At 51.2% G+C, this 27,330-nt stretch overlaps 1 protein-coding gene across 1 annotated transcript in view; it reads right to left on the bottom strand.

Annotated features, from left to right (window-relative positions):
- DYNC2I1 (dynein 2 intermediate chain 1) overlaps positions 1-26,720 on the bottom strand; it is a 49,504-nt gene extending 22,784 nt beyond the window's left edge. The window contains exons 1-14 of the mRNA XM_052638725.1: positions 26,706-26,720; positions 24,221-24,274; positions 22,664-23,117; positions 20,676-20,764; positions 18,805-19,113; positions 17,916-17,990; positions 14,857-14,912; positions 13,496-13,550; positions 8,271-8,336; positions 7,398-7,475; positions 6,658-6,877; positions 5,502-5,604; positions 4,403-4,532; positions 2,211-2,322 (exon numbers count right to left, since the gene is read on the bottom strand). Coding sequence (XP_052494685.1) covers positions 2,211-2,322; positions 4,403-4,532; positions 5,502-5,604; positions 6,658-6,877; positions 7,398-7,475; positions 8,271-8,336; positions 13,496-13,550; positions 14,857-14,912; positions 17,916-17,990; positions 18,805-19,113; positions 20,676-20,764; positions 22,664-23,117; positions 24,221-24,274; positions 26,706-26,720 — 1,816 coding nt within the window. The remainder of the gene's footprint in view (positions 1-2,210; positions 2,323-4,402; positions 4,533-5,501; positions 5,605-6,657; positions 6,878-7,397; positions 7,476-8,270; positions 8,337-13,495; positions 13,551-14,856; positions 14,913-17,915; positions 17,991-18,804; positions 19,114-20,675; positions 20,765-22,663; positions 23,118-24,220; positions 24,275-26,705) is intronic.
- Positions 26,721-27,330: the final 610 nt, after the last annotated feature.

Here is a 27,330-nt window from a genome sequence, read left to right as displayed (position 1 = left end):
TTGACCAATAAACAGTTTTAAATCAAAAAAAAAAAGAAATAGAGGAAAACAACAGAATGGGAAAGACTAGAGATCGCTTCAAGAAAACTGGAGATACTCAAGGGGAGATTTCATGCAAGGACGGGCATGATAAAAACATAAACAGGAAGGACCTAACAGAAGCAGAAGCAATAAGAAGAGGTGGAAAGAATACACAGAAGAGCTATCCAAAAAAGCTATTAATGACCAGAATAACCATGATGGTGTGATCACTCACCTAGAGCCAGACATCTGGGAGTGCGAAGTCAAGCGGGCTTTGGGAAGCATCACTATGCACAAAGCTAGTGGAGGTAACAGAATTGCAGCTGAACTATTTAAAATCGTAAAAGATGCTGCTGCTACAGTGCTACGTTCAATATGCCAGCAAGTTTGGAAAACTCAGCAGTGGCCACAGGACTAGAAAAGGTCAGTTTTCATTCCAATCCCTAAGAAAGGCAATGCAAGGAATGTTCAAACTGCTAGCAAGATTATGCTCAGAATCCTTCAAGCTAGGCTTCAGCAGTATGTGAACCGAGAACTTCCAGATGTACAAGCTGGATTTAGAAAAGGCAGAGGAACCAGAGATCATATTACAAACATTCACTGGAGCAGAGAGAAAGCACGGAAATTCCAGAAAAACATGTTTCACTGACTACACAAAAGTCTCTGACTGTGTGGATCACAGCAAACTGTGGAAAATTCTTAAAGAGATGGGAATACCAGACCAGTTTACCCATCTCCTGAGAAACCTGTATACAGGACAAAAAGCAACAGTTAGAACTGCACATGGAACAACAGACTGGTTCCAAACTGGAAAACGGGTACGTCAAGGCTGTATATTGTCACACTGCTTATTTAACTTACATGCTGAGTACATCACGTGAAATGCCAGGCTGGATGAATCACAAACTGGAATCAAGATTGCTGGAAGAAATAACAATCTCAGATATGCAGATGATACCACTCTAATGGTAGAAGTGAAGAGGAACAAAACAGCCTCTTGATAAGTGTGAAAGAGGACAGTAAAAAAGCTGGCTTAAAACTCAATGTTGAAAAAACTAAGATCATGACATCCAAGCAAATCACTTCATGGCAAATAGAAGGGGAAACAGCGACAGACTTTATTTTCTTGGGCTCCAAAATCACTGTGGATGTTGGTGACTTCAGTCATGAAAATAAAAGACACTTGCTCCTTGGTAGGAAAGCTATGACAAACCTAGACAGCATATGAAAAAGCAAAGATATCACTTCGCTGACAAAGGTCTGTATAGTCAAAGCCATGGTTTTTCCAGTAGTCATGTATGGATGTGAAAACTGGACCATAAAGAAGGCTAAACACCAAAGAATTGAGGGCTTTTGACCTGTGGTGTTGGAGAAGACTCTTGAGAGTCCCTTGGACTGCAAGGAGATCAAACCAGTCAATCCTAAAGGAAATCAATCCTGAATATTCATTGGAAGGACTGATGCTGAAGCTGAAACTCTAATACTTTGGCCACCTGATGTGAAGAACTGACTCATTGGAAAAGACCCTGATGCTGGGAGGGACTGGGGGCAGGAGGAGAAAAGGGCAACAGAGGATGAGATGGTTGGATGGCATCACCGACTCAATGCACATGGGTTTGAGCACACGCCAGGAGATAATGCAGGACGGGGAGGCCTGGCGTGCTGCAGCCCACAGGGTCACCAAGAGTCGGACATGACTGAGCAGCTGAACAACAACGTTCAGGTTTGTTACTTCTTAGGACCAGGCTTCCCTGAGGGACGGGAGTGACAGAGGTCGCTCCTCAGAGCAGACAATCACCCAGCAGCCGAACATTCAGCACAGGAGAAACTGATCAGAACCAGCGGGGGCAGGACTCGGCATCGCCCAGGGCCTTCCACCTGTCTTGGTGTGACACACCCGGAGGATGTGCTTAGAGAAGAGAATTCTCCAAGAGTGTGAACCACTGAAGAGCACGGGTCTCTCAACAGTGCCTCTGCAGGTGCTGGTCTGCAGTCAGGCTCTCTACTCTGTTCAGGAACGAGCGTCACGAGCCCCGATTAGGGCCCAGACCAGGCCTCCAGGCCGGGGAGGCATCTGCAAACTCACTGGCATTTCCACAGTCAGCTCACATGCAAGCACACGTGAGAGCAAGGAAAGAACGAGAGAGGGGACGAGCACAGCCGCCAAGGCCGAGAGCAGAGGCCATTACCCCCGGACACAGCGGAGCCTTCCCCCGGGTGCTGGGTCCACACTTCCCGAGTCTCCACTTCCTCGGTCTGGATGTCCCGGTCCACGCTGTCTTCACTGCACTGAACGTAGGCCTGAGAAGGAAGGCAGGCTGAGTCAGCCGTGGGTCTCCACCTCAGACCCATTTCTCATCACTGAAAAGAAAACAACTAAATTTTTTAAGTTAAGGATGACACTGTTCTTGCTTCCGTCAAAATTAAGTATCATGGCATGAATAACAATCATGCAAAGACTGCTTACATCTTAAACGTTTGAAAAACATGGGCCTAAATTTCAAAAGTGTTCTCAAAAGTCACATCAAACAGTTCAGCTCCAGTTTGAAAATACTATGACCCAGAGACGTCCCTCATGGTCCAGAGGTTGGGAATCTGCCTTCCAGTGCAAGGGACGTGGGTTCCATCCCTGGTCAAGGAGCTAAGATCCCAGCTGCCTCAAGACAACCAAGCTTGCACATTGCATCTGCTGGGCCCAACTACTGAGCCCAGGCGCTCTGGAGCCCACACACCACAGCTAGAGAGGAGCCCACACACCACAGCTAGGATCCGGTGCAGCCAAGAGCAAATAAACAAAACCTTTACAAACTCTTATGACCTAGTCTGCCAATACCCTAGTCTCTTACAACATAGCAGCTCTGCAAAACTGGACACAAATTTGTTTCAAAAAGGTACGTGCTTCAGTTTTGATACTAACTAACAGCTTTGAAAAATTGATGCTTTTGAACTGTGGTGTTGGAGAAGACTCTTGAGAGTCCCTTGGACAGCAAGGAGGTCCTAAAGGAAATCAGTCCTGAATATTCACTGGAAGGACTGATGCTGAAGCTGAATCTCTTTGGCCACCTGACGTGAAGAACTGACTCATTGGAGAAAACCCTGATGCTGGGAAAGATTGAAGGTGGGAGGAGAAACGGACGACAGAGGATGAGATGGTTGGATAGCATCACTGACTCGATGGACATGAGCTTGAGCAAGCTTCAGGAGATGCTGAAGGACACAGAAGCCTGGGTGTGCAGCAATCCATGGGGTCACAAAAAGCAGGACATGACTGAGCGACTGAACAATAACAACAAAAAGCTTTGAGATGAGGAAAATAAGCAAAGTTAAAGAGTCTACTCAAGGTCAGAGTGGGTCAGCTGCAAAGCCAGGGTTAATCTGTCAGCTTCTTAAATGTCCGGCTGTGACCCTCTTCCTGTTAAAAGATTACTGACAGACACACCCAAGAGCATGTTGAGGGATGGCTCCATGGGGCAGGAGAGAAACAATGGAGGGACTGCTGACTTCAGGACCTCAGCACCCCGGAAGGCCAGCCAGCTCACAGTCAGTGGCCGCAGGTGAGACGGGCAAGGGCAGAGTGGTGTGGGGCGGACTGAGCAGCGCTGGGGTCAGAGAGCATGCAGGGACAGATCACCTAGCTCACCTGGAGGACAGGCGGTGAGCAGGGAGACAGGCAGGCAGATAAGGGACGAGGTGCAGCCAGCACAGGCCAGGCAACAGAGAAAGCCAGGCAGATGAGCAAGGGGCCTGCGAGGGGGTGCAGGGGGAGGTGAGGGCGTCCGGGGACGGGTGAGGGGAGGCTGGTCAGGTGGGGGATCCAGGGCCAGGTGATGGGGGAGCCTGGTCAGGCGAGGCGGTCCAGGGGCAGGTGATGGGGGAGCCTGGTCAGGTGGGGGGGCCCAGGGGCAGGTGATGGGGGAGACTGGTCAGGTGGGGGGATCCAGGGGCAGGTAGGGGGGACCCAAGGGCATTTACCAGAGGGCCTGGCCAGGGCTGCATTTTCCTGAGTAAGGGCGAGTGGAATGGAACAGGCAAGAGGGACCCTGAGGCAAGTCCAAAAGCTTGGGAGCTCGCAGAGAGGTGGGCAGGGGGCCACTCCAGCCTAAATCCTGGAGCCTCTGCACCTAGGGTCACACACACAAGACACTGCAGCCCCTTGAGGACGGGAGCAGGTGACACTTGGTGACTTTCATTAAAGCCTCCCTTCCCAGGCTGTCCTCAGAGCCTGAGAGTGAGCCACGTCTGTGGCCAGGTGCCTCCAGAGCACAGGCTCCGGGTGAAGAGTGTTCTGGCCACCCCCGCTCTGATGTCGGGGCCACATGCGCCACACCTCAGGGTCCTGCCACCGCACTGGCCGGGCCCCTGGCGGGCGTGCTGTGCTAACCTGCTTGGTGTTCTTCTTCCCGAAGTTCCGGATGTACATGTCGTACTCGTTCACAGGCGGGAGGTCAAGGAGGGAGAAGGTGAAGGAGAAGTCCATGTCGATGAGCCGGAGCAGCTTTGTGCTGCGCATCCTGGAGGGAAGAGCACGGACGGGAACTGGGGTTGGGGAGGGGGGGGCAGGACGGAGGCCAGGGCCTGGGGGGCAGGGACGCTCAGTCACCACGCTGGGGCCCCCTGTGGACAGCGAGGCTGCAGGGCCGAACCCCCACCTCCCACTGCTGTCGGTCCCCCTCTCCCTGCTCTGGGGGTGCGTCCAGCGGGGCGAGCCCCCGCCAGCCTCACCCTGGCTCCCCCTGCTGCAGAGGGCAGGCGCTCTTGGGGGAGGCGGGGTGGGGAGGGCTGCTTCCTGCCAGCACAGCTCCCTGGCTGACCAGACACTCTCCCTAAGTCCACTGTGTCCAGCCCAACCTGGTGGACTCCGACATCTATCCCCAGACTGCACTGGGCTTGGTACCGAAGATGTGAGCTGAGAGTCTGTCCTTCACTTTCACAAGCTTCTGGGTTCACAGCAGTCAAGCCTGGACTCTGACCCCGCTGGCCCTGGCTCTTCACCCTTATCTCCACCCTTGCTGGGCAGACCCAGGCCTGCACAGGCGGCCGGCAGCCCACGGAGGACGCTGACATGGGGGCTCAGTGCCTGAGACATAGGACGGCTGGCCGACGTGGGGCTCCCTCGCTGAGACGAGGGGTGCCGGCTACGAGAGTAGGGCCCACACGGCGGGAGGCACGGGGCGCGGGCGGACTTGGCCCGCTGTCTGCTCTAGCTCCTGCCGCCCGCCTGCAGCCTCCAGAGTGCCTGTGACACTGCCCGGCCGTGAAGGCGGGGCTCCCGGGGCCCCCAGAACGGACACAGATGCCGGGCCGAGCTCGCCTACTGCACACCTGCACCAGAGCACGAGCCGGAACCCAGGAACGCAGCGCAAACAAGACCACAGCGTGAGAACAGCAGCGACAAGAAGATAAACGCTAACGTTTACAGGTCCGCTGCAGGAAAGTACAGAAACTGCTAATTCTTTCTGCAATTTTCCCAGAACACCTACTTTTGCTTAAGGGCCTGAGTCCGATTCTTTTGACGGTGTGAGGCTGTGGCAAAATCCACGAAAATTCCACACAGTGGGGTTTTGGAAGGGGAGCTGTTTGCATCTGCACATAAAAAAAAGCTACTTTTGTGAAACTGAAATATTTCTTTCAAGCAAAAGAAATCAAGAGTAAACCAATTAGATGCATGTAAACCAATCATGTTCACTCAACTAACGACAAATGTCTTCTAGGTGCACTTAGGAACCACTTCTGCTCACTGCATCTAAAACCTGCAGCAAAGCAAAATTTCCCACATCTGTGCCACGCTACTTCCAGAAATGGGTAAGAACACGTAAGCGCGGTCAGTCCTCCACTCCCACCCCCACGCTCCCCTGCCCGCTCCAAGACCCGTCTTCTCAGGTAAGGGAGTTGAGGTGTGAGTACACAGAGCAGCTGGGAAGCAGACAGAGGCTGGTGCGTGCTGGACAAGCCACTCACTGCAGCAGAAGACAGGAGACGGCGGACCCGGGCTGGGGTTCAGCAGCCAACAGGGTGCAGGCTGGTCGGCCTGGTGATGGGCCTCGATCTTCAGAAGCCCCCACAGGACAGACCGCTCCAGCCCCTCCCTCTGCGGGGTCCACCTCCGTGGCCTCGGCCACAGGGAGCCCTGCGCTTCGCGTGCACAGACCCGCGTACTTCTCTATGCACTTATTCTCACTCTGTCTTCTCGTTCCCCTTGGACGTGTATTTGGACCCAGGCAAAGAGCGCGCCCCGTCCTGCCCTCCTGCAGCCTCAGAGGCTGTGAGCACCTCCTGTTTCTCCTGCCTCAGAGCACCGTCCCTCGGGGCTGTCAGGGGCATTCATGGAGAGCGCTCTCCTGCCCTGACAAGTAACCTTCCTACACCCAGGTGCCAAGAGCTTTGGAGCAAAGCACATTCCCAGTTTCACAGAGAAAGTCGCCAAGGCTGCCCCCCCACGGCCGGCCTCCTGCCGATGCCGTCACTTTGTCAGAAGAAATGCAGCCGGGGCCTCGGACGCCGACTGAGCACAAGGCACGAGGCTGGCCCGCCCCACCGCCGCGCCCTCCCCAAGGAGGGCCTCAACACGCGCCCCCGGGGCTCCGAGCGCGTCACGGGGGCTGGCACCGCCCGCAGCGCCACTGTGCGCTCACGTACCCGGGCCCGGCCCCCCAGCGCGCGCCGGGCAGCCGTGCTTCTCGAGCAGCTTCGAGGACAGCTCGCCGACCCGCTGGTTCTCCGCGAGGATGGCCTTCTGGATCTCCCGGATCTCCCTCCTCCTGGCCGGAGGCAGCTCCTCCGCCGCCGCTCCCTCTTTGGGCTCGTCCGCCCCGCCGTCGTCGGCCCCGTCACAGACCTCGAAGTCGTCCTCATAGTCCTGCGCGCAGAGCAGACACGCTCGCGGGCGGAGCACGCAGCCAGCAGGAGGCACAGACAGGGCCCCGGTGTGCTTGGGCGCCCTGCAGCTCACAGGTTTCTGTGCAAACCGCTGCGCGTGCTCCTCTGCGTCTGCACACACCCTACACAACTGTGCACTCTGAGCGCCCCGGGTGAAAATAAAGTGCAAACGCACCTGTGCCGAGAATGGGAGCAGGAGCACACGGAGACCTGTGTACCCATGTGACTTCATGTAGACACACACACATGCACACACATGATGCACATATGTGTGCGCACACACACGTTTGACTGCAGGGCACTATCGACAGGCTAAATTGAAAATTTTAATTACACCATACTGGTCAGCAATGATGAGACATAGGGCAAACTTTTTATAGGTACCAGATCTAAATCAGATAGATACGGAGTACTGAGAGCAATAAGAGGAGCTGAAAAGAACAGCTGTTTCTGATTCGAGAACAAACTACCCTTAAGATGAGAAAATTTCAAATACCTACTTCAAAATCATCTTCAAAAATGGCTGTGTACTCATCTGTTCCAGCATTTTCTAAATCAAGGTCTTCCTTTTCAATTTCCTACGGGCAGAAATCAAACGTATAATTAAAATATTTAATCTCAGGTTCATTCTTGAAAATAGGCTGGAAAATACATGTTTTCTGAAATTCACTTCAGGTTGTTAATTTAGAAATTCAATTATTTATAAAATTAACATAACCTAATCACAGCTCTTAAGTACCCTGACTTATAAGTATGACCAGAAAAAGGAAACAGTTAACAATCATATTCTTTCTGAGAAAACTCTAAATTCTGAAGGCCAAAGAAAAAAGCGGGTCTCTGGTTACTGAACAAATAAACCAGAGACCCAGCATCGCAGGCTCACCACGTCCCAACAACTCATTGCTCGGCAAACACGCCACAGGCCCCCTAGCCACCCGGGATGCCTGCCAGGGACAAACGGGAGGAAGGGGACAGGAGAGAGTCCCTGGCCTGCCGCTCCGAGCTTAGGGCCCCCCGCTCCGCCCCGGTTTGGAAAGAACGCCCCAGCACCACCAGCGGCTCCTGCAGGAGCTGGCTGCTCCTCCACCGCTGGCTTGGTGTTTATTTCTGCAAACTTTCTGCTCCCTGGACCATTCCTCACTGACGACACCTGGATCATATCTTTGTGATGCCTCTGTTCACTTTCTTGCATTCTCCCCAAAGCTACTGACTTTCAAGGCAGAGAAACGGCAAGAATGCTGGGGCCGCGTCCAGCTCAAGCTCCTGGGAGCCTACACCGGGGGCGCAGGGCAAACGCACGGCAGCCCCTGCGGCCCAGCCTCCTCAGGGCCCGAGGCGGACACACAGCGCAGACGGATGCGTCCTCTCCTCACCATGGCCGCTTCGCTCCCCTGCCTCTGCTCCAGCTTCCACATCGAGGGGCCCTCCTCGCGGCCGTGCTGGGGGACAGAGCACAGCGCGTCAGCCGGAGGGCGGAGGCAAGGCCCGCCCTCCTCCCGCGGGGGCCAGGGGCCGGCGCGCAGTGGCACCGGCCTCTCCGGGCCTCAGGGTCCTCCTCCGAGAAACGGGAGACTGTGAGACTTCCTCCAGGGGCCGGTGAGGCGGGGGCACCTGGCTGTCCTGCTGGGGCCATGGCCCCAGGAAGGCACGGCTCTCAAATGCCGCCGCCAGCAACCATCCGATGCAAAGGCGTGGGGATAGCATGGCGCCCCTAAGAGGAGGGGAGCACCTTTCCGCCCAGAAACTTAATCTGGCGTAGCGTGGGCTCTCCGCGTAAGTGCTGAGCAACTACGTCAAGGTAACTCAGGGCTGATGCTATAAAACACGTGGCCAGTCATAAGCCAAGCAGGCTGCCAGCTATCTCAAGATCACTTCTGGGCTCTCTCAGGGGGAAACACACCTCTCCTATTTTGCTCCCTTAGTGAAAAGAGAACGTAAAATGTCTAATTTTGTACACTGGCTACATGTTGAAAGACTATTTCAGAAATGTTGGATGTTATTAAAACTAATTTTATGTTTCTTTTTTAAGGTGACCACCAAAAAATTAAAATTACAAATGTGGCTCACATTATAATTCTAGTGAACAATGCTAACCCTTACCAAAAAAACTGAGAGACAGAAAGAAAATATTACAAACTGTATATTTTCATTCAATAATTCCAGTTCAAGAAACTTACTCATGAGAAGTAGGAGGGAGATCTGAATCATTACAGCTAGAGGGGTTTCCACAGAGTCAGGGCAAACAGCACATGCCGCAGGTGTGAGCAAGACAGAAAAAAGGCATCGACCCCCGCCCCCAACACAGACATCAGAAGAGCACAGTGAAAAAGTATACAGAAAAAAGACTACGTGGGGAGAATCACCTATAAGGCTCACTTTTCACTAAGGTGTGGCTATACCTGGACAGGGAGGAATCCAACCACTGCCCAGACTGAACAAAACATCCTCACATCAACCAACACAGCCGCACGACCTGACTTATCAGAAAATACTGTGCTTCTGTGTGTGTGCGTGGAATAAAGACCCATAAAAGCCCGGCACCAGAGGCTAAAGACACGTCTCTCATAGTCCAGTGTTTCAGATAACTATCAGAGACAGAAAAAGAGTCTTCTTCCCAGGAAACAAAAGAAAGTAGGTTAAACCATTAGGCCATTTAGCTATGACCTAAATCAAATCCTTTATAATTATACAGAGGAGGTGACAAATAGATTCAAGGGACCAGATCTGGTAAACAGAAAGCCTGAAGAACAATGGACAGAGGCTCATAACATGGTACAGGAGGAGCTTTCCTCTTGATGAAAGTGAAAGAGGACAGCAAAAACGTTGGCTTAAAGCTCGACATTCAGAAAACGAAGATCATGGCATCCGGTCCCATCACTCCATGGGAAATAGATGGAGAAACAGTGGAAACAGTGTCAGACTTTATTTTTGGGGGCTCAAAAATCACTGCAGATGGTGACTGCAGCCATGAAATTAAAAGACGCTTACTCCTTGGAAGAAAAGTTATAACCAACCTAGACAGCATATTCAAAAGCAGAGACATTACTTTGCCGACTAAGGTCCATCTAGTCAAGGCTATGGTTTTTCCTGTGGTCATGTATGGATGTGAGAGTTGGACCGTGAAGAAGGCTGAGTGCCGAAGAATTAATGCTTTTGAACTGTCGTGCTGGAGAAGACTCCTGAGAGTCCCTTGGACTGCAAGGAGATCCAACCAGTCCATTCTGAAGGAGATCAGCCCTGGGATTTCTTTGGAAGGAATGATGCTAAAGCTGAAGCTCCAGTACTTTGGCCACCTCATGCGAAGAGTTGACTCATTGGAAAAAAACTCCGATGCTGGGAGGGATTGGGGGCGGGAAGAGAAGGGGACGACAGAGGATGAAATGGCTGGATGGCATCATGGACCCGATGGACGTGAGTCTGAGTGAACTCCGGGAGCTGGTGATGGACAGGGAGGCCCAGCGTGCTGTGATTCATGGGGTCACAAAGAGTCAGACACGACTGAGCGAATGAACTGAACTGAACTGAACAGAAGGTGTGACCAAAACCATCCCAAAGGAAAAGAAATGCAAGAAGGCAAAGTGGTTGTCTGAGGAGGCCTTACAAATAGCTGAGAAAAGAGAAGCAAAAGGCAAAGGAGAAAGGGAAAGATATTCCCAACTGAATGCACAGCTCCAGAGAACAGCTAGGAGAGATAAGAAAGCCTTCTTAAGTGAGCAATGCAAAGAAATAGAGGAAAAGAAAAGAACGGGAAAGACTAGAGATTTCTTTAAGAAAACTGGAGATACCCAGGGAACATTTCATGTAAAGATGGGTTCAATAAAGGACAAAAACGGAGTGGACCTAACAGAAGCAAAAGATATTAAGAAGAGGCGGCAAGAATACACAGAAGATTTATACAGAAAAGCTCTTCATGACCCAGATAATCATGATGGTGTGATCACTCACCTAGAGCCAGACATCCTGGAATGCAAGGTCAAGTGGGCCCTAGGAAGTATCACTACAAACAAAGTTAGTGGAAGTGATGGAATTCCAGCTGAACTATTTCAAATCCTAAAAGATGATGCTGTGAAAGTGCTGCACAATATGCCAGCAAATTTGGAAAACTCAGCAGTGACCATAGAACTGGAAAAGGTCAGTTTTCATTCCAATCCCAAAGAAAGGCAATGCCAAAGAATGTTCAAATTACTGTACAATTGCACTCATTTCACATGCCAGCAAGATTATGCTCAAAATCCTTCAAGCTAGGCAGGCTTCAGCAGTATGTGAACCAAGAACTTCCAGATGTACAAGCTGGATTTAGAAAGGCAGAGGAACCAGAGATAAAACTGCCAGCATATGCTGGATCATACAAAAAGTAAGGCAATTCCAAAAGAGTCTACTTTTGCTTCATTGACTACACTAAAGCCTTTGTGTGGATCACAACAAACTGTGGAAAATTCTTAATGAGATGGCAATACCAGATCACATTACCTGCCTCCTGAGAAACCTGTACACAGGACAAAAGGCAACAGTTAGAACTGGACATGAACTGGTTCCAAACTGAGAAAGGAGTACGTCAAGGCTGTGTATTGTCACCCAACTTATTTAACTTACATGCAGAGTACATCAGGTGAAATTTAGCACAAGCTGCATGAAGCACAAGCTGGAATCAAGATTGCCAGGAGAAATATCAACAACCTCAGATATGTAGATGATACCACTTTAATGGCAGAAAGTGAAGCGGAACTAAAGCACATCTTGATAAATATGAAAGAGGAGAGTGAAAAAGCAGGCTTAAAATTCAACGTTCAAAAAACGGAGATCATGGCATCCAGTTCCATCACTTCATGGCAAATGGAAGGGGGAAAAGTGGGAACTGTGAGATTTCATTTTCTTGGGCTCTGAAATCACTGCAGACAATGACTGCAGCCACGAGATTAAAAGACGCTTGCTCCTTGGAAGAACAGCCGTGACAGACCTAGACAGTGTATTAAAAAGCAGATATCACTTTGTTGACAAAGGTCCATCTAGTCAAAGCTATGGTTTTTCAGTGGTCATGTATGGATGTGAGAGTTGGACTGTAAAGAAAGCTGAGCACCAAAGAATTGATGCTTTTGAACTGTGGTGTTGGAGGAGACTCTTGAGAGTCCCTTGGATAGCAAACCAGTCCATCCCAAAGGAAATCAACCCTGATTATTCATTGGAAGGACTGGTGCTGAAACTGAAGCTCCAATACTTTGGCCACCTGATGCAAAGAGCCAACTCACTGGAAAAGACCGTGATGCTGGGAAAATTTGAAGGGAGGAGGAGAAGGGGGCGACAGAGCATGAGATGGCTGGATGGCATCACTGACTCAACTGACATGAGTTTAAGCAAGCTCTGGGAGTTGGTGATGGGACAGGGAGGCCTGGGGTGCTGCAGTGCATGGGGTCTCGCAGAGTCAGACGCAACTTAGCGACTGAACCATCACCACAGAAGCCAAATCTGCTTGCCACAGTACCGACAACAGAGCAAAACCCAGGAAACGGTGTGATGATAATTTAGACACCGCAGTACACAATTCTAAAGACATTAAATAATCATTATGAAGATTCTTCTGGTGATAATTATGAAGATGGCATAAAAAATGAAGACCAGGATTGTGGTGTGTGAATGATACCATGTCACTGGCATGCGCTTCTCCTGTGTACACACGCATGTGTACCCAGAATGTGAAGAAGCCATTACACCTTATGACTTGCACGTGCTTCTCATGCACACGTCCACACACATGCGCACACACTTGGTCCAGGACATGAAGCAACTGTGAAAGGAGAGGAGCCATGAGGGCATCAGCGTTAATAACAAGCGCCTGATAGAACCTGCCAGCCACCCAAGCCTGCGCTGCTTTGTGGAAACATTTCCAACACTAACGCAACTTTTTTTACTAAGTTGGTCACTCAGTCAGTAAAGAATCTGCCTGCAATGCAAGAGATCTGAGTTCGATCCCTGGGTTGGGAAGATCTTCGGGAAAAGGAAATGACTACTCACTCCAGGATTCTTGCCTGGAGAATCCCTGTCAACAGGGGAGCCTCGCGGGCTATAGTCCATGGGGTTGCAAAGAGTAGGACACAACTGAGGGGCAGTATATATATATACACCCTCAGACTTTTTATTTCTTCTCGAGGCAACGTCACTAGCGTCGATCTCCCAGGAATCTCCCTTTTATCTGAGTCATCTAATCTGTTAGCATGAAATGCTGCCATTCTGTTTGTGGAAATGGGAGCTGAAGTCCCAGTCCCTACTGGCGTCTCCATTTTTCCCTTCTTGTATTCCGGGGCTCTCTTCTGAGCAGCACGCTCATTTACGCTTGTCATGTCTTCCTTGCAAGCGACCTGTCTCATTCTTGTGATGTGTTTCTGGGCCTCTGGTCCAGCCACCCAAGCTCCAGTATAACTGTTGTTTGGTGGCCACCTTGTCCATCTTTTCACTTTAATCCATTTGAGTCTTTTAATATAAAATGTATCTCTTTTGTGCCTCGTGGAATCACCACTTAAGTAAACCACATGAAAATAGGCCTGCCAGGCTCTGCTCTCTGAGTCTCAGGACCACACCACAGAATCCCCGGGAAGGGTCTCACCTTCCTTTTTGAGTCTCTGTCCTTCCCGTTAGTCCTCACTAAGTTCTCCACATGCCTAGAAAGCAAATATGATCAAAGTCAAATTAATTTTCACAAAGACTTGAAAATTAAAGCATTTCCATCTCAGTGAAGGCTGCTGTCAGCATTTGATACAATTAAGAATGGCTGTAGGTTGGCATGTTTGCAAAGCACGCTTTATTAGAACTATTATTAGAACTTTATTAGAACTAAGGCCTTTTTAAAACTATTTATTTAACTATAGTTTAAACTTTTTTAAACTATTTTTACTGTCTTAGCAGTAGTACAGGATAGGAAATATCTTCAGTAGAGAGAAAAAACTGTGTTTTAACAAACTTGTGTTTATAAAATCCATATCCTTTAAGAGTTCTAGAAAATTCCTACAATTTTATTAGAGAATCCATCCCAAATGTTTTAGGTTTAATCTAATATTTATATTTCCAAAAGATTTATCTTGAACTATGTTCTATTTTTATAGAACATATTTTGTATGTTTACTTTGGACCTAAAATTAAGGTTTTCAAAATTACAACCTGATTCTCAATATTTGGAACCTAACATTCACACTAATCCAACACAGTGTATGTTTAAAATCACACAGAGCCAAGCAGAAGCTTCACTGCGTTTCTAGCAGATCTGCAGCACAGAACCTAGGGATCTGCACCCCAGGCTTAAGTATAACTTTGTGCAAACTTGTAAGATTTAGGGCAAGGTGTTTAACCTGAATCTCCCTAATCTGTGAAAAAGAATCATCAAATATCACTGCTGTAAAGAATAAATTATAATCTGGAGCTCACATACAAAATGAGGATTTACAGGCAAACTCTGACCTTAATCTTCATAAAACCCACAAAATTTGCCTCATCCAAGCTTCACCAGTAAAGACAGGCTCTGAAAGGCCAGCCACCTCCAGACAGAGCGGACGCAGCAGTGGGCAGTGCCCAAGCCGTGCCTGACCTGCAGTGGAGCAGCGGGTCTACTGGGCACGTCTGTGCTCAGCGTCCAGGGGTTGCGAACCGGAAGCCCGGAGCCGCTGCAGGTGCCCTCCCCCGCAGAGTGGAGACTCCCGGAGACCGGTGCCCGGGGAGGGCTGGTGTCCTGAGGCCACACCAGCCAGTGTGTGAAAGGCCGCGCAGGACTCATAACCCACAGCAAGCTCCCAGCTCCTGGAGGACCCCGAAGACACCACTTGGAGGGTTCGCGTCTGGAGAACCTGCAGTCTAGCTGTAGCGCACTCTAGTCTCCTGGCCATCATCAGGCCCCAGAGGACAAGTCCATTTTGATGCTTTCTGGGAGAACTGAGCTATAAACACAGCAATCGGCCAAGGGACACATTCACTCACCGGCTGCCCGTGCCGTCTCTCCTCAGACTTGTTCCTCGATGCCTGTGCTCCCCATCCTGTCGGGAAATCCCACACCCGTTAATGAGCACAGCACAACGAATTCACAATTACTAGGCTCCGAAAAAGAAGCCACGGGCTCAGAACCTAACAACCGCTCCATGCTACAGGCGCCTCTTAAAATGACTGTTTTTACCATTTGTCTTAGTAAATAAGGTGCTTGACATAAGGGAGATGAATAAGGCACACTAAAGGTAGTTATCCGTCGTCTCAGTGATATTACCTAAGTGAAAGAAACTGACACTTACCAATTCTTCATAATTTTCAGAAAATCTGACTAGATCCTTATACTGTTTAAAATGATAAAACTTTCAAACACATGGAATATGGTTGTTTCACAAATCTGCACACCTATGGAAAAAATTTAAAGGCTCTTCTGTTAAATTAAGTGAATTTTTAAAAACAGAATGTAAATCAACACATGAGGGCAGGCTGTTTAAAGGAGAGCCATCTGTTGAGTGGACAGTGCCCGGAAGCACGCAGGAAACGAGGGGCATTAGGCTGTTCCCTCAGGAGGGCCTGGGCCAGAGAGGCCGCGCCTCCAGACAGAGGGGCTCCAGACCTGGGGGGCCGGAGGTGAGGGGGAGGCGTGGGGAGAGAGCCAGAAAAAGCACAGAACGGAAGGAAGCTTGGCGTGCAGGGCAATACACAGCAAGTAGCAAACGCCTAATAAAAGTTAACACTATTCAGACACTGTCTCTGACCAGTAAATTCTACTGACCTGCATGTCCAGTATCAGGTCACTTGTAAACAAATGAGATTATGGCCATGGCAGAATGCCAGGCAGCTAGTTAACGTCGCACCGGTAAAAAAGCAATTCCCAGAACAGCAGCAAAGCATGACTCCAGTTCTGCATTTTTAGGAAGCTCATTTAGGCTCATTATGTACAAACAGGACTGCAAGGGACTACATCCTGGCGCTGCTGTTGAGTCGCGCAGCCGTGTCTGACTCTTTGCGGCTCCAGGTACTATAGCCCACCCCGCTCCTCGGTCCATGGGATTTTCCAGACACGAATGCTGGAGTGGGTTGCCATTTCCTTCTCCGAATATATATTACAAAATGGATTAGCTCCAAGTCTAGGATTCCAGGTAACTGTTGTTTTATTCTTTTCTTCTTCCTAAGTTAAAAATCTTTTCAAAATCAATTAGAAAAAGCATAATTAACATGTTGAACAGCGAGAACAGTCTGGCATCAGCCTATAAAACAGACTGGGACAGAAGAAACAGAACGAAATCAGTAGTGCCAGGCAGGAAAGGATTATGATTCAATGGCTACCTAGGTATAAAGAATTCTCAAGGAAATCAGTCCTGAATATTCATTGGAAGAGCTGATGCTAAAGCTGAAACTCCAATACTTTGGCCACCTGATGCAAAGAGCTAACTCACTGGAAAAGACCCTGATATGGGAAAGATTGAAGGCAGGAGGAGAAGGGGATGACCGAGGATGAGATGGTTGGACGGCATCACTGACTTGATGGCCGTGAGTTTGGGTAAGCTTCGGGAGTTGGTGATGGAGAGGCCTAGCATGCTGCAGTCCATGGGGTCGCAAAGAGTCACACATGACTGAGTGACTGAACTAAACTGAACGGACAGAAACACAAAAAACCTTGAACAGCCAAAGCAATCTTGAGAAAAAAGATGGAGCTGGGGAGGAGTCAGCCTGTCTGGCTTCAGACTCTACTACAAAGCTAGTATAGTCATCAAGACAGTATGGTACCGGCACAAAGACATACATATAGATCAATGGAACAAAATAGAAAGCTCAGAGATAAATCCATGCACCTATGGACACCCTATCTTTGACAAAGCAGGGAACAATGTACAATGGAGAAAAAACAATCTCTTTAACAAGGAGTGCTGAGAAAACTGGTCAACCACTTGTTAAAGAATGAAACTAGAATACTTTCTAACACCATACACAAAAATAAACTCAAAATAGATTAAATATCTAAATGTAAGACCAGAAACTATAAAACTCTTACAAGAAAACATAGGCAGAACACTCTCTGACATGAATCACAGCAAAATCCTCTATGACCCACTTCCCAGAGTAATGGAAATAAAAACAAAAATAAACAAATGGGACCTAATTAAACTTAAACACTATTGCACACCAAAGGAAACTATAAGCAAGGTGAAAAGGCAGCCTTCCAAATGGGAGAAAATAACAGCAAATGAAGCAACTGACAAAGAATTAATCTCAAAAATATACAAGCAGCTCATGTAGCTCAATACCAGAAAAATAAATGACCCAATCAAAAAGTGGGCCAAAGAACTAAACAGACATTTCTCCAAAGAAGACATATAAATGCCTCACAAACACATGAAAAGATGCTCAACATCACTCATTATCAGAGAAATGCAAATCAAGACCACAACGAGGCACCATCTCACGCTGGTCAGAATGGCTGCTACCCAAGAGTCTACAAGCAATAAATGCTGGAGAGGGTGTGGAGAAAAGGGAACCCTCTTAGACTGTTGGTGGGAATGCAAACTAGTATAGTCACTATGGAGAACAGTGGGGAGATTCCTCAAAAAACGGGAAATAGAACTGCCATATGACCCAGCAATCCCACTGCTGGGCATACACAGCGAGGAAACCAGAATTCAAAGAGACATGTGTACCCCAGTGTTCATCGCAACACTGTTTATAATAGCCAGGACATGGAAGCAACCTAGATGTCCATCAGCAGATGAATGGATAAGAGAGCTGTGGTACATATACACAATGGAGTATTACTCAGCCATTAAAAAGAAGCATTTGAATCAGTTCTAATGAGGTGGATGAAACTGGAGCCTATTATACAGAGTGAAGTAAGTCAAAAATAAAAACACCAATACAGTATACTAACGCATATGTATGGAATTTAGAAAGATGGTAACGATGACCCTGTATGCGAGACAGCAAGAGAGACACAGATGTAAAGAACAGACTTTTGGACTCTCTGGGAGAAGGCAAGGGTGGGATGATTTAAGAGAATAGCATTGAAACATGTCTATTACCATATGTGAAATAGACCGCCAGTCCAGGTTCAATGCATGAGACAGGGTGCTCAGGGCCGGTGCACTGGGATGGCCCTGAGGGATGGGGTGGGGAGGGAGGTGGGAGGGGGGTTCAGGATGGGGGACACATGTACACCCATGGCTGATTCATGTCAATGTATGGCAAAAACCACTACAATATTGTAATTAGCCTCCAGTTAAGATAAATTAAAATACATTTTTTTAAAAACCAGCTTCCTTTTAAATGTTAAATTTCAAAATGTTATGATAAATTTATGAATATATGGTAAAAGTTCATTCTACTTCACGTGCGCTGGGAGATCAGCCACGTGCGTACAGTGGTCCCGTGATGCTGCCCTGACTCTCGTCTACAGCGGGTCACCTTTGGGCAGCAGCCTCTCCCTGTGGGAGCTGGTCCCAGCAGCCGGGAGGCGGGGCGGGGCGCGGGGCGCGGGGCGCGGGGCGCGGGGCGGCGGGGCGCGGGGCGGCGGGGCGCGGGGGGGCGGGGCGCGGGGGGGCGGGGCGCGGGGGGGCGGGGCGCGGGGGGGCGGGGCGCGGGGGGGCGGGGCGCGGGGGGGCGGGGCGCGGGGGGGCGGGGCGCGGGGGGGCGGGGCGCGGGGGGGCGGGGCGCGGGGCGGGGCGCGGGGGGGGGGCGGGGCGCGGGGCGGGGGGGCGGGGCGCGGGGGCGGGGCGCGGGGCGGGGCGCGGGGCGGGGCGCGGGGCGGGGCGCGGGGCGGGGCGCGGGGCGGGGCGCGGGGCGGGGCGCGGGGCGGGGCGCGGGGCGGGGCGCGGGGCGGGGCGCGGGGCGGGGCGCGGGGCGGGGCGCGGGGCGGGGCGCGGGGCGGGGCGCGGGGCGGGGCGCGGGGCGGGGCGCGGGGCGGGGCGGTACCTTCAGCTCCCTCCTCCGGTGCTCCTCCTTGCGGGCCCGCTCTTTCCTCTCCGCGTGGCCCCGTGGCCTCTCCTCGCCCGCGGGGAAGCCCTCTTTATGGCGCCTCTCCTTATGTCGCGCTTCGCCTTCCTTGTCGGAGAAAGAGCTGCCTTTTTCTTTTGAGGAGTTCTCCCTCCTCTCCCTCGTGCTGCTCTTTTCCCGGTGCTTCTTCTCCCGGTCTGGCTCCTTCTGCTTCCTGTGCCGCCTTTCGCCCTCTTCTTTGTACAGCCAGTACTTGAGGGGGTTGTCCTTGCTGTCACCATACTGCAGCTGTGAAGGCGCCGGGGCCAGACACGGAAGCGTGTGTAAGCGGCACGCGCCGTCACGTGCTCACGCCCCGCAGAGGCGGAGGCGCAGGCCTCCGGCGCGGCCACCCTCCCAGACGCACGTGACAGCCAAGGCCCTCACCGCGGCCTGGCCCTCGGGGAGCCATTGCCCCCGCTCCTCCGCGGGGCGAACCCTCCTGACCCAGCTGCTGTCCCCTCCCCGGCTGCCCGCAACCCGAGCACCCGGCCCGCCAGCGCCGTCCATGTGAGGCGTCTGGGGGCAGCACACGGCTCCTCTCCTCCCGGCACGGGTCTGCCCCAACCCGCAGGGAGACCGCTCCTCGGACCCAGGGGTGCCTGGTGACCCCGGGGGCAGGCACCACAAGGCAGTGAGCGGCTGCAAACTAACACGGCATGGCGGATCGTGAGCGTTACCACGACGTCTTAACAGAACACAAACCGCACCATCCTTTCCCTTCACTCAGGGCCTCCTCCATCTCTGCACCCTGTGGGCCCACCTGCCATGCCTCTGGAGACAATCCCACCGCCCCCACCCACTCTGCTCACAGCACTGACATATATAACTATCAGACAGTTCATCTTTAAAGCACGCTTACTCCCCGCACCAGCAGTAGGCAGACATGCACAGGTGGTAACAAGTAGAAGGGCAACAGACCCTTTCCCAGAATGCCTCTTGTGTCTGAGTCGAATGAGCAAACATTACAAACTAGGGTAACGCCCAGGCACTGCTTAGGACGGGGGAGTCACACTCGGCCAACGGGAACGACCACGCTCGGTGTGAACTGACAGGTGAGCCAACACAACGTGATCGAGCAAGTCCGCTTTCAGAAACTGATCATTAGGAAATAATTATGCATAAACGCAAACAGTCTACACCTCGGATGTCCTCCTAATAAAACCTTTAGAATCAAAGTAAATGTTCACGGAAGCAGATGTGACGTGTCAACATCACTGAATAATGTATTATGCAGCCATTAAAATACTACAGACAGGTGTGATAGCTTAGAAAAAATGCTCAAAATGTATTCAGTTTAAGCGGCTATAAAACAGCAAAGATCCAACTTAAAACGAAGTTTCTGTGTACATATCCAAACACATACATATATATGAATATATGGACACAAACCTACAGGACATATATACTTAAACATTCTCAGTGATTATCTCCAGGTAGGCTGCTGCTGCTGCTGCTAAGTCGCTTCAGTCGTGTCCGACTCTGTGCGACCCCATAGATGGCAGCCCACCAGGCTCCCCCGTCCCTGGGATTCTCTAGGCAAGAACACTGGAGTGGGTTGCCATTTTCTTCTAGGCAGGCACCTACCTTTAATTTTCTTCTTCTTATTTATTTGTATTTTGTAAATTTTCCAGAATAGCCAATGTTGACTCTTGGAATTGGAGAAACACACTTGCCTAAAGGATCTCAGTGCCTGAGAAGAGTCTCAGGTCTTGGACTTTGTTTTACACTCTTCACCAGAAAAGCTCCCACAGTGCCCGCCTGGGTGTCCTGGGCCCTGCAGCTGAGCCTCAGGGCCACTCCCCGCATACCTTTCTCTCTCGGTACCTTCTCTCCCGATCCTCATCTCGTTCAGAGTCTTCATCTCTCTGCTCCCTCTCTTCAATTCTTGCTTTACTTCCTACAAAAATAAAACATATTTTTAACATGCCCAAACTTTAACGTCCTGCAGCAGTCTCTACAGCACACGTCACACAGTATCACATATGTAAACATGTTCTTTAATTAAGAAACATTCTCCAATCTCAAGAATGGAAAGTTCTAGAATCTAAACTTGAAATGGAATAAAAAAGGAGGAAACCTGGAAAGTGTGTCAGAGGAGCCCCGGACGGGCACCAGCCCAAACACAGGCCTTCAGAGCCCCGGTCGCTGGCAGAGACTCAGGGAAGCAAACTCCAGCCCAGCTGGGCAGGCGTTCCCTCCCCATGCTCAGCCACGGGGAAAAGCCGCCTCGGACAAACTGGGGGACTGCCCCCTCCTGCCCCCAGGTCCCCTGGAGGACACATGAGTGCAGGAGGCCCTGTGATGCAGGGGGCAAGGATGGCCCACTCCAGTGGCCCCAGGTGGAGGCTCCACCCTGTGATCTGTCCCTGCCATGGGGACCCAATACAACCACCTCAATCACCAGTGATGCCCGCAGCCCCATCCAGGAGCGAAAACCAGACTTTCACTTTTCAATCTGCACAATACTTATTAGGCTTAAAACTACCAAAACCCACATTTTTAAAGGTGAGGACAAAACTCAACATACAGAGATCACTGAAAACAAATTTCATTCACCACAAAAGTATTCACCAAGCCTGACCACTTTCTAAAAGTCTTGGACAAACGAGAACAGGGGCTTCCCTGGTGGCTCAGATGGGAAAGAATCTGCCTGCAACGTGGGAGACCTGGGCTTGATTCCTGGGCTGGGAAGAACCCCTAGAGTAGGACATGGCAACCCACTGGAGCATTCTTGCCTGGAGAACTCTATGGACAGAGGAGCCTGGCAGGCCACGGTCCACGGGTCACAAAGAGTCAGACATGACTGAGCGACCAAGTGCACCCATAAGAGATCAAAACACGCAGTGGGCCCCTTGGTGGGGGCGACAGGAGTGCAGAGACGGGCTAGGCTCCGAGAGAGAGTGGTGCTCAGGGCGGTTCCCAGGGCTTGTGACGTAAGGAAGGGAGGGAGGGTCTGGGGACCCAAGGGAGACAAGGAGGAGACAAGCAAAGGGTGAGAAAATGGCCAGGGGGAGGAGGAAGGCCCATCAGAGGCAGGGTGCACAGACTCCTGAACAACCAGACCAACGCTGCACTGAGAAAACAAGACCAGGCAGCGACCAGAACGACCGGAAAACAAAAAGGACTTCATTACTAAAAACATACCAAGAACATGAAAATGATAATCCTGAAAAGAGGCGATGGATGGCAAGGGAGTCAGTGCTTGAGTAGAAATAGCCTACTTAACCTCACCCTGCCTGAACCTCGGGTCCCAGGGCCCAAGCCCCTACACACAGCAACACCTGCCACCAGATCATGAACTGAGGTCCTGCTTCCATTTCGGTCACAGCCTGAGGATGCTGGAGCCACGATATGCTCTTCTAACACATTCCTTTTTAGTTTATGTTGGCTAGTTTGAGTTTTTATAGGAAGAAGATATCATTTGTATAATAAAAAACAATGAAGATACTTAATTCCATTTGGGAAGAAAAAAGTACTTACCTCTACCTTCAGAATCTCTAGGAATTTGAACAAATATTTAAATATGGCTAAAATAAATCTGATACTTTTGAGAATTCTTCTTATCAAAGAGCATTATTTTTTAATTTAAAACAGGGGCTGTGAATTATGGAGGGAATAAACCTAAAGTACATTTCAGTAGTAAAACTCCAGCCAATAATTAAGTGGCTGCTCTTTCTGTTCCCTGAAAACAGTGCAAAGTGCGCACACAGGCATCGCAGGGGCTCTGACCTCACAGCCTTTAGAAAAACCACAGGAGAAGACCAGGGGGCGGGGTTGCCTCCACGGAGACACAGACCTGCCCGCCGGCGCTCCGGCCTGTCCTGGTCCCGGTCGCGGTCCCGGGCCACCAGGTTGTGGTCGCGGTCCCGGTCCCGGTCGCAGTCCCGATCGCGGTCCCGGTCCCGTTCGCGGTCCCGGGCCAGCAAGTTGTGGTGCCCGGCCGCCTGCCTCAGCTCCTCGCGGCGCGCCCGGTGCTCCTGGTCCCTCTCGCGCTCCTTCCCCCGGCCATGCGGCCTCTCCGCGTCCAGCTCCCGGCGCCTCTCCTTCCGCCGGTCCCGCTCCCTGTCCCCGCGGGGGTGCTCCCGGGCGGCGTGGCCGTCCCGCTCGGCGGCCCGCTCTCTGTGCTTGGCCTCGCGGTCGGGGTCCCTGGGTCGGTGCTCTTTGCCGTCTGCCAGGTCCGCTTCCGACTCCCGCAGCGGTTTCCGGTCTCTGTGCTTCTTCTCCTCCTTGGGACCAGAGGCCTGAGCCGCCTACACGAGGGAAGAAGAGCGAGGTCTGCACCCTGGGGCCGCACCCACTGAAGGGCCCTGGGCAGCACTGGCTGGAACGGCCGTTGCTCCCTGCAGGCCAGGCCTGCAGCCAGCTCTGCAGCCCCGGGACCAGCCAGGTGCTCACCTCCAGGGACATCCGAGGCTGCTGGCCAGTCAGACCTAAAGGGCCCCATGAATCCGAAAGAAAGGAAGGGAGCTTGAGGCTGTGCCCGAAAGCCTCAGGACACTGGCCGCTGGGGTCCCCCTCAGAGAACAAGGACCATCACCATAAACTCTCAGGAGGTGTTTTGTGTGTGTGTGACCTCGGAGATCCAGCCAGTCCATCCTAAAGGAGATCAGCCCTGGGTGTTCATTGGAAGGACTGATGCTGAAGCTGAAACTCCAGTACTTTGGACACCTCATGCAAAGAGTTGACTCATTGGAAAAGACCCTGATGCTGGGAGGGATTGGGGGCAGGAGGAGAAGGGGATGACAGAGGATAAGATGGCTGGATGGCATCACCGACTCAATGGACGTGAGTTTGGGGGAGCTCCGGGAGTTGGTGATGGACAGGGAGGCCTGGCGTGCTGCAATTCATGGGGTCGCAGAGAGTCGGACACGACTGAGCGACTGAACGACTGACTGCCTGACCTCGCAGCATGGCATGCGGGATCTTAGCTCCTGACAGTGATGGAACACATGCCCCCTGCAGTGAAAGCGTGGAGTCTAAACCGCTGGACCACCAGGGAAGTCCCTTCTCAGGAGGTCTTGATTGCAACCCTTCAGCTCCCCACATATACACACACAGACCACACACACACACACACACACACACACACACACAAGGCTCCAGTTATGAACCCCAACAGGAACCCCACTGGTGGGATGCTGGGCTGAAATGGGCCAGAAAACCGCAGCCAGGACGGTTCCTGAGCAACTAACCATGTGGCTTGATCTCTGCGTCAAAACGCCTCTGAAATGAGCCACATGTAAGCAAAGCTGTGCAGAGCTGAGAACCAGGTAACACTATCCAAGATTACCATCCAGGGTCCACACAGACCCAAACTCAAAATTTTTTCCCCAAAATCTTTAAAATATACTACCCAAAGGTGTTTTCGGAGGTCATCTGCGTTCCAAGTATCATCTTTGGTTCTTCTCTAAAAAGAAAAGTATAGAGTTAGAATTTAATTTTAGAGTTTAAAACATCTAATTTTTTATGCTCCAGTGAGCTGCTTTTTCATTAGACCATTTTAGTCAATGGCAATCCTTGTAATGCCAGAAATTACTGTCTGTCTATAAGAATAAAAGGTATCATAAACAGATTTTTTTTTAAGTTACCCATAAATGATCACAGGCTACCCTGTATTCCTGCTGCTCTGAGGCTCACGCCCAGTGCAGACACCCAGCCCCACCTCCCCAGGCAGACCCACAGCGGAACCCTCAGTGGGAAGTTTGCCAGGCAGATGCCTCTTCAGGTGCTGACAGCAACAAGTCCACAACACAGGGCCCCAGCTGTGAGCCTTGGGTGATGATAGAAACTAGTCAAGGGTGGTTTCCTATAGAGAACAAGATAAACCTATCCCAACTACGTCATCTGCCTTGGAGAAACTGCCTTAAGAGCATAAATACAGGAGGACCTGGTGTGTTTCAAATTTAAAGCAAATGGAGTGCAAATAAAAAACAAGAACAGATTCATGGGCCAGCCACCGAAAACCATCCTGGTGCTGTGTGAATGAAGGAAGCAGGGGGAAACTCACAACAGCTCATAACACTAAGGAGAAGCAAGCAAAAAAGCAGCAAGGCCAAGAATCGGCCAAAGCGCAGGCAGAAAGGGCATCATTCTCTGCTCTCAGTGGAACATGTACTCTTTTCTGATAAGCTGGTCGATTTAACAAAAGGAGTGCACAGTAAGACATGGTGAGGATGGTGAGCAACAGTTAGCATCACTACAACCTGCAGCTGCTGAACTTTAAAACATTTTCTCTCAAGTTAACTGCTCTTTAGAGAGGTTTAATACATGATCTTTTCCAAACAAATGGCCCAAAGCCAACAGAGTGTACTGCTGGTGGAGCAGGCAGTGGAGTCCAAGACTTCTACCCATGGGAGGCATCTGCAGGCATCTGATCCAGTGTGGAAAACCCACTGGATCAGGGCCCTTAATGGTTGTAATTATATTACTTACGCAAATAAAATTAAAAAAAAAAAAAAAAAGAAGAACAAGGCAACAAATCAACAGGGACCCCAGGATTTTCTAGCTGCCTCTTACATTTTCACCAACAAAAACCTGGCTTCGGGCCTTACTTCATCCTGAAGCTTTTCTTCCTTTCCTTTTTAAATTTCTTGTTTAAATTCTTTAAACTGTAAAATGACACAGAGCTCCTCATGCCCATCAAAACCCCAGGCGTCACCCTACATATGCTTAGCCACTGTGATTCAGACCAGGAGCCCCTGCCTCCTGCCCTCTGCTCCGCCAGGGTCCCATCCTGTTAGGCAGATAAAGGTAAATAAATTAAAACTGAGGCTCCAAGTAGGGAGGCAGTGTTTTCCCCCTTGAGAGGAATAAACCGCAGCCTGAAGACAAAGGAAAACTCCAGAAGAGATGCCTGAACAGCAGAACCTCCAACCTCCCTATGCAAGTGTAACATATACAAACCAACCCTCCTGCTTACATATATTTAGGTATACGCATGCCCGCATCGCTCTTTAGGCAGCAAGACTGCACTCTCCCCCTTGGTCCAAGCACACAACTTAGCTCTGCAGTGAGCTCTGTGTGAACTCTGCTTATATAATCACGATATGACAATTGATGACAAGCGGACATTACAATGACGCGACCCCAGTTCAGGCAAACAAAAGGGGTGGCCACTGAGGACCCTCAGTGGCCTCAGACACCACCCCACAGCACCGAGCAATGAACTGTCTCTGAACAGCACCCACGCCCAAGATCGCCACCAAGCAAGCCCTGATCTTCTCCCAGCTCCAGTGATAATTCTTGACAAACAACTCAAGCAGCTAAATGTAACATTGTAAACTCTTGCCTTTATAAGCCTCCCCCACTTTGCAAGCGGGGAACACAGTTCAAGAGCTTGAATCTGTGTCTCCCAAGCTGCAGTCGTAACATACGCCACATAAACACCTTTTAACCTCAATCAAGTCTCCTTTTCTACAATTTTGGTTAACACAACTTTTAAAACTTCCTATAAACAAATCACAGAAAACAAGTTACAGAATAACTTATGGAAAGGTAAAGAACCGGTGCAGAAGACGATAGAAGTCGGGAAGTTGATGCTCTAACCCTAATCGATATTACTAAGATAAAAGTGAACGACAGAAGACAAAAAAGGGAGGGAAATGCATGCAAAGTAACTCCTCATCTTTTACGGGACAGCTCAGTTACTGAGTTAGTTAGTTACTGAGCACTTTAACGTTTAGGACCTCATCCAGCCCTACTCGTACTGCCCCGATGTATCCGTTGGGAAGTAAGACACGTCGCTAAGGTCCCACAGCGCAGGCCCGGGGCGCCTCCCGCCCCCGAGGAGGAAGCGGCCCCGGCGAGCACCGGCTTGCCCGCGTGGCGTCTGCACCCACCTTCCCCGACTCCATCGCTGCGCGCAGGCCCCGGAGGCCGCGTTGCCCTCAGGCCGGTCAGGCCAGGAAACAGACGCTCGGGCTGCCGCGCGCCCAGCCGGCGTCCCGCCTCCTAGCAACCTGCAGGCGCGGTAGCCGAGCACCGAGCAACCGCCGGCCCGGCGTGCCCCTCGGCCGCCCCCAGCGCGCCTGCGCTTCTCCTCTGCCCAGCAACTGATAGACGGCGCCGCGGAGCGGCCTCTCCTAACGCGCTTGCGCCGCCCTTCCTCCTAGCAACCGACAGCCTGGGCAGTAGAGCACCGAGCGACCGCCGGCCCGGCGTGCCCCGCGGCCTCCCCAGCGCGCCTGCGCCCTCCTGTCTCCTAGCAGCCGACAGGCCGGCCCTCGAAGCCTTGAGCGACTGCTGGGCCGGGATTCCCGTGGGGCCGAGGGGAAAGGGGTGCGCAGCGGGGCCGAGCGCGGCCGGAGCTCGGCCCAGCGGCTCTCTGGGCGGGGACGCAGCCGGGCAGAACGGGAGCTGCTGCAGGGAAACGGGCAAACCGCCTTTGAAGCGGAGCGGAACCCAGCCTCGGTCCGGGCGGGCGGCGGAGGGCGCTCTCCTTCCGCGGAGGCGCACACTGCTCGA

The sequence above is a fragment of the Budorcas taxicolor genome, chromosome 4 (assembly GCF_023091745.1).
Source record: "Budorcas taxicolor isolate Tak-1 chromosome 4, Takin1.1, whole genome shotgun sequence".
Taxonomy (NCBI): Eukaryota; Metazoa; Chordata; class Mammalia; order Artiodactyla; family Bovidae; genus Budorcas; species Budorcas taxicolor.
Note: the sequence above shows the minus strand (reverse complement) of the source record. Positions and strands in the feature narration are given on the sequence as shown.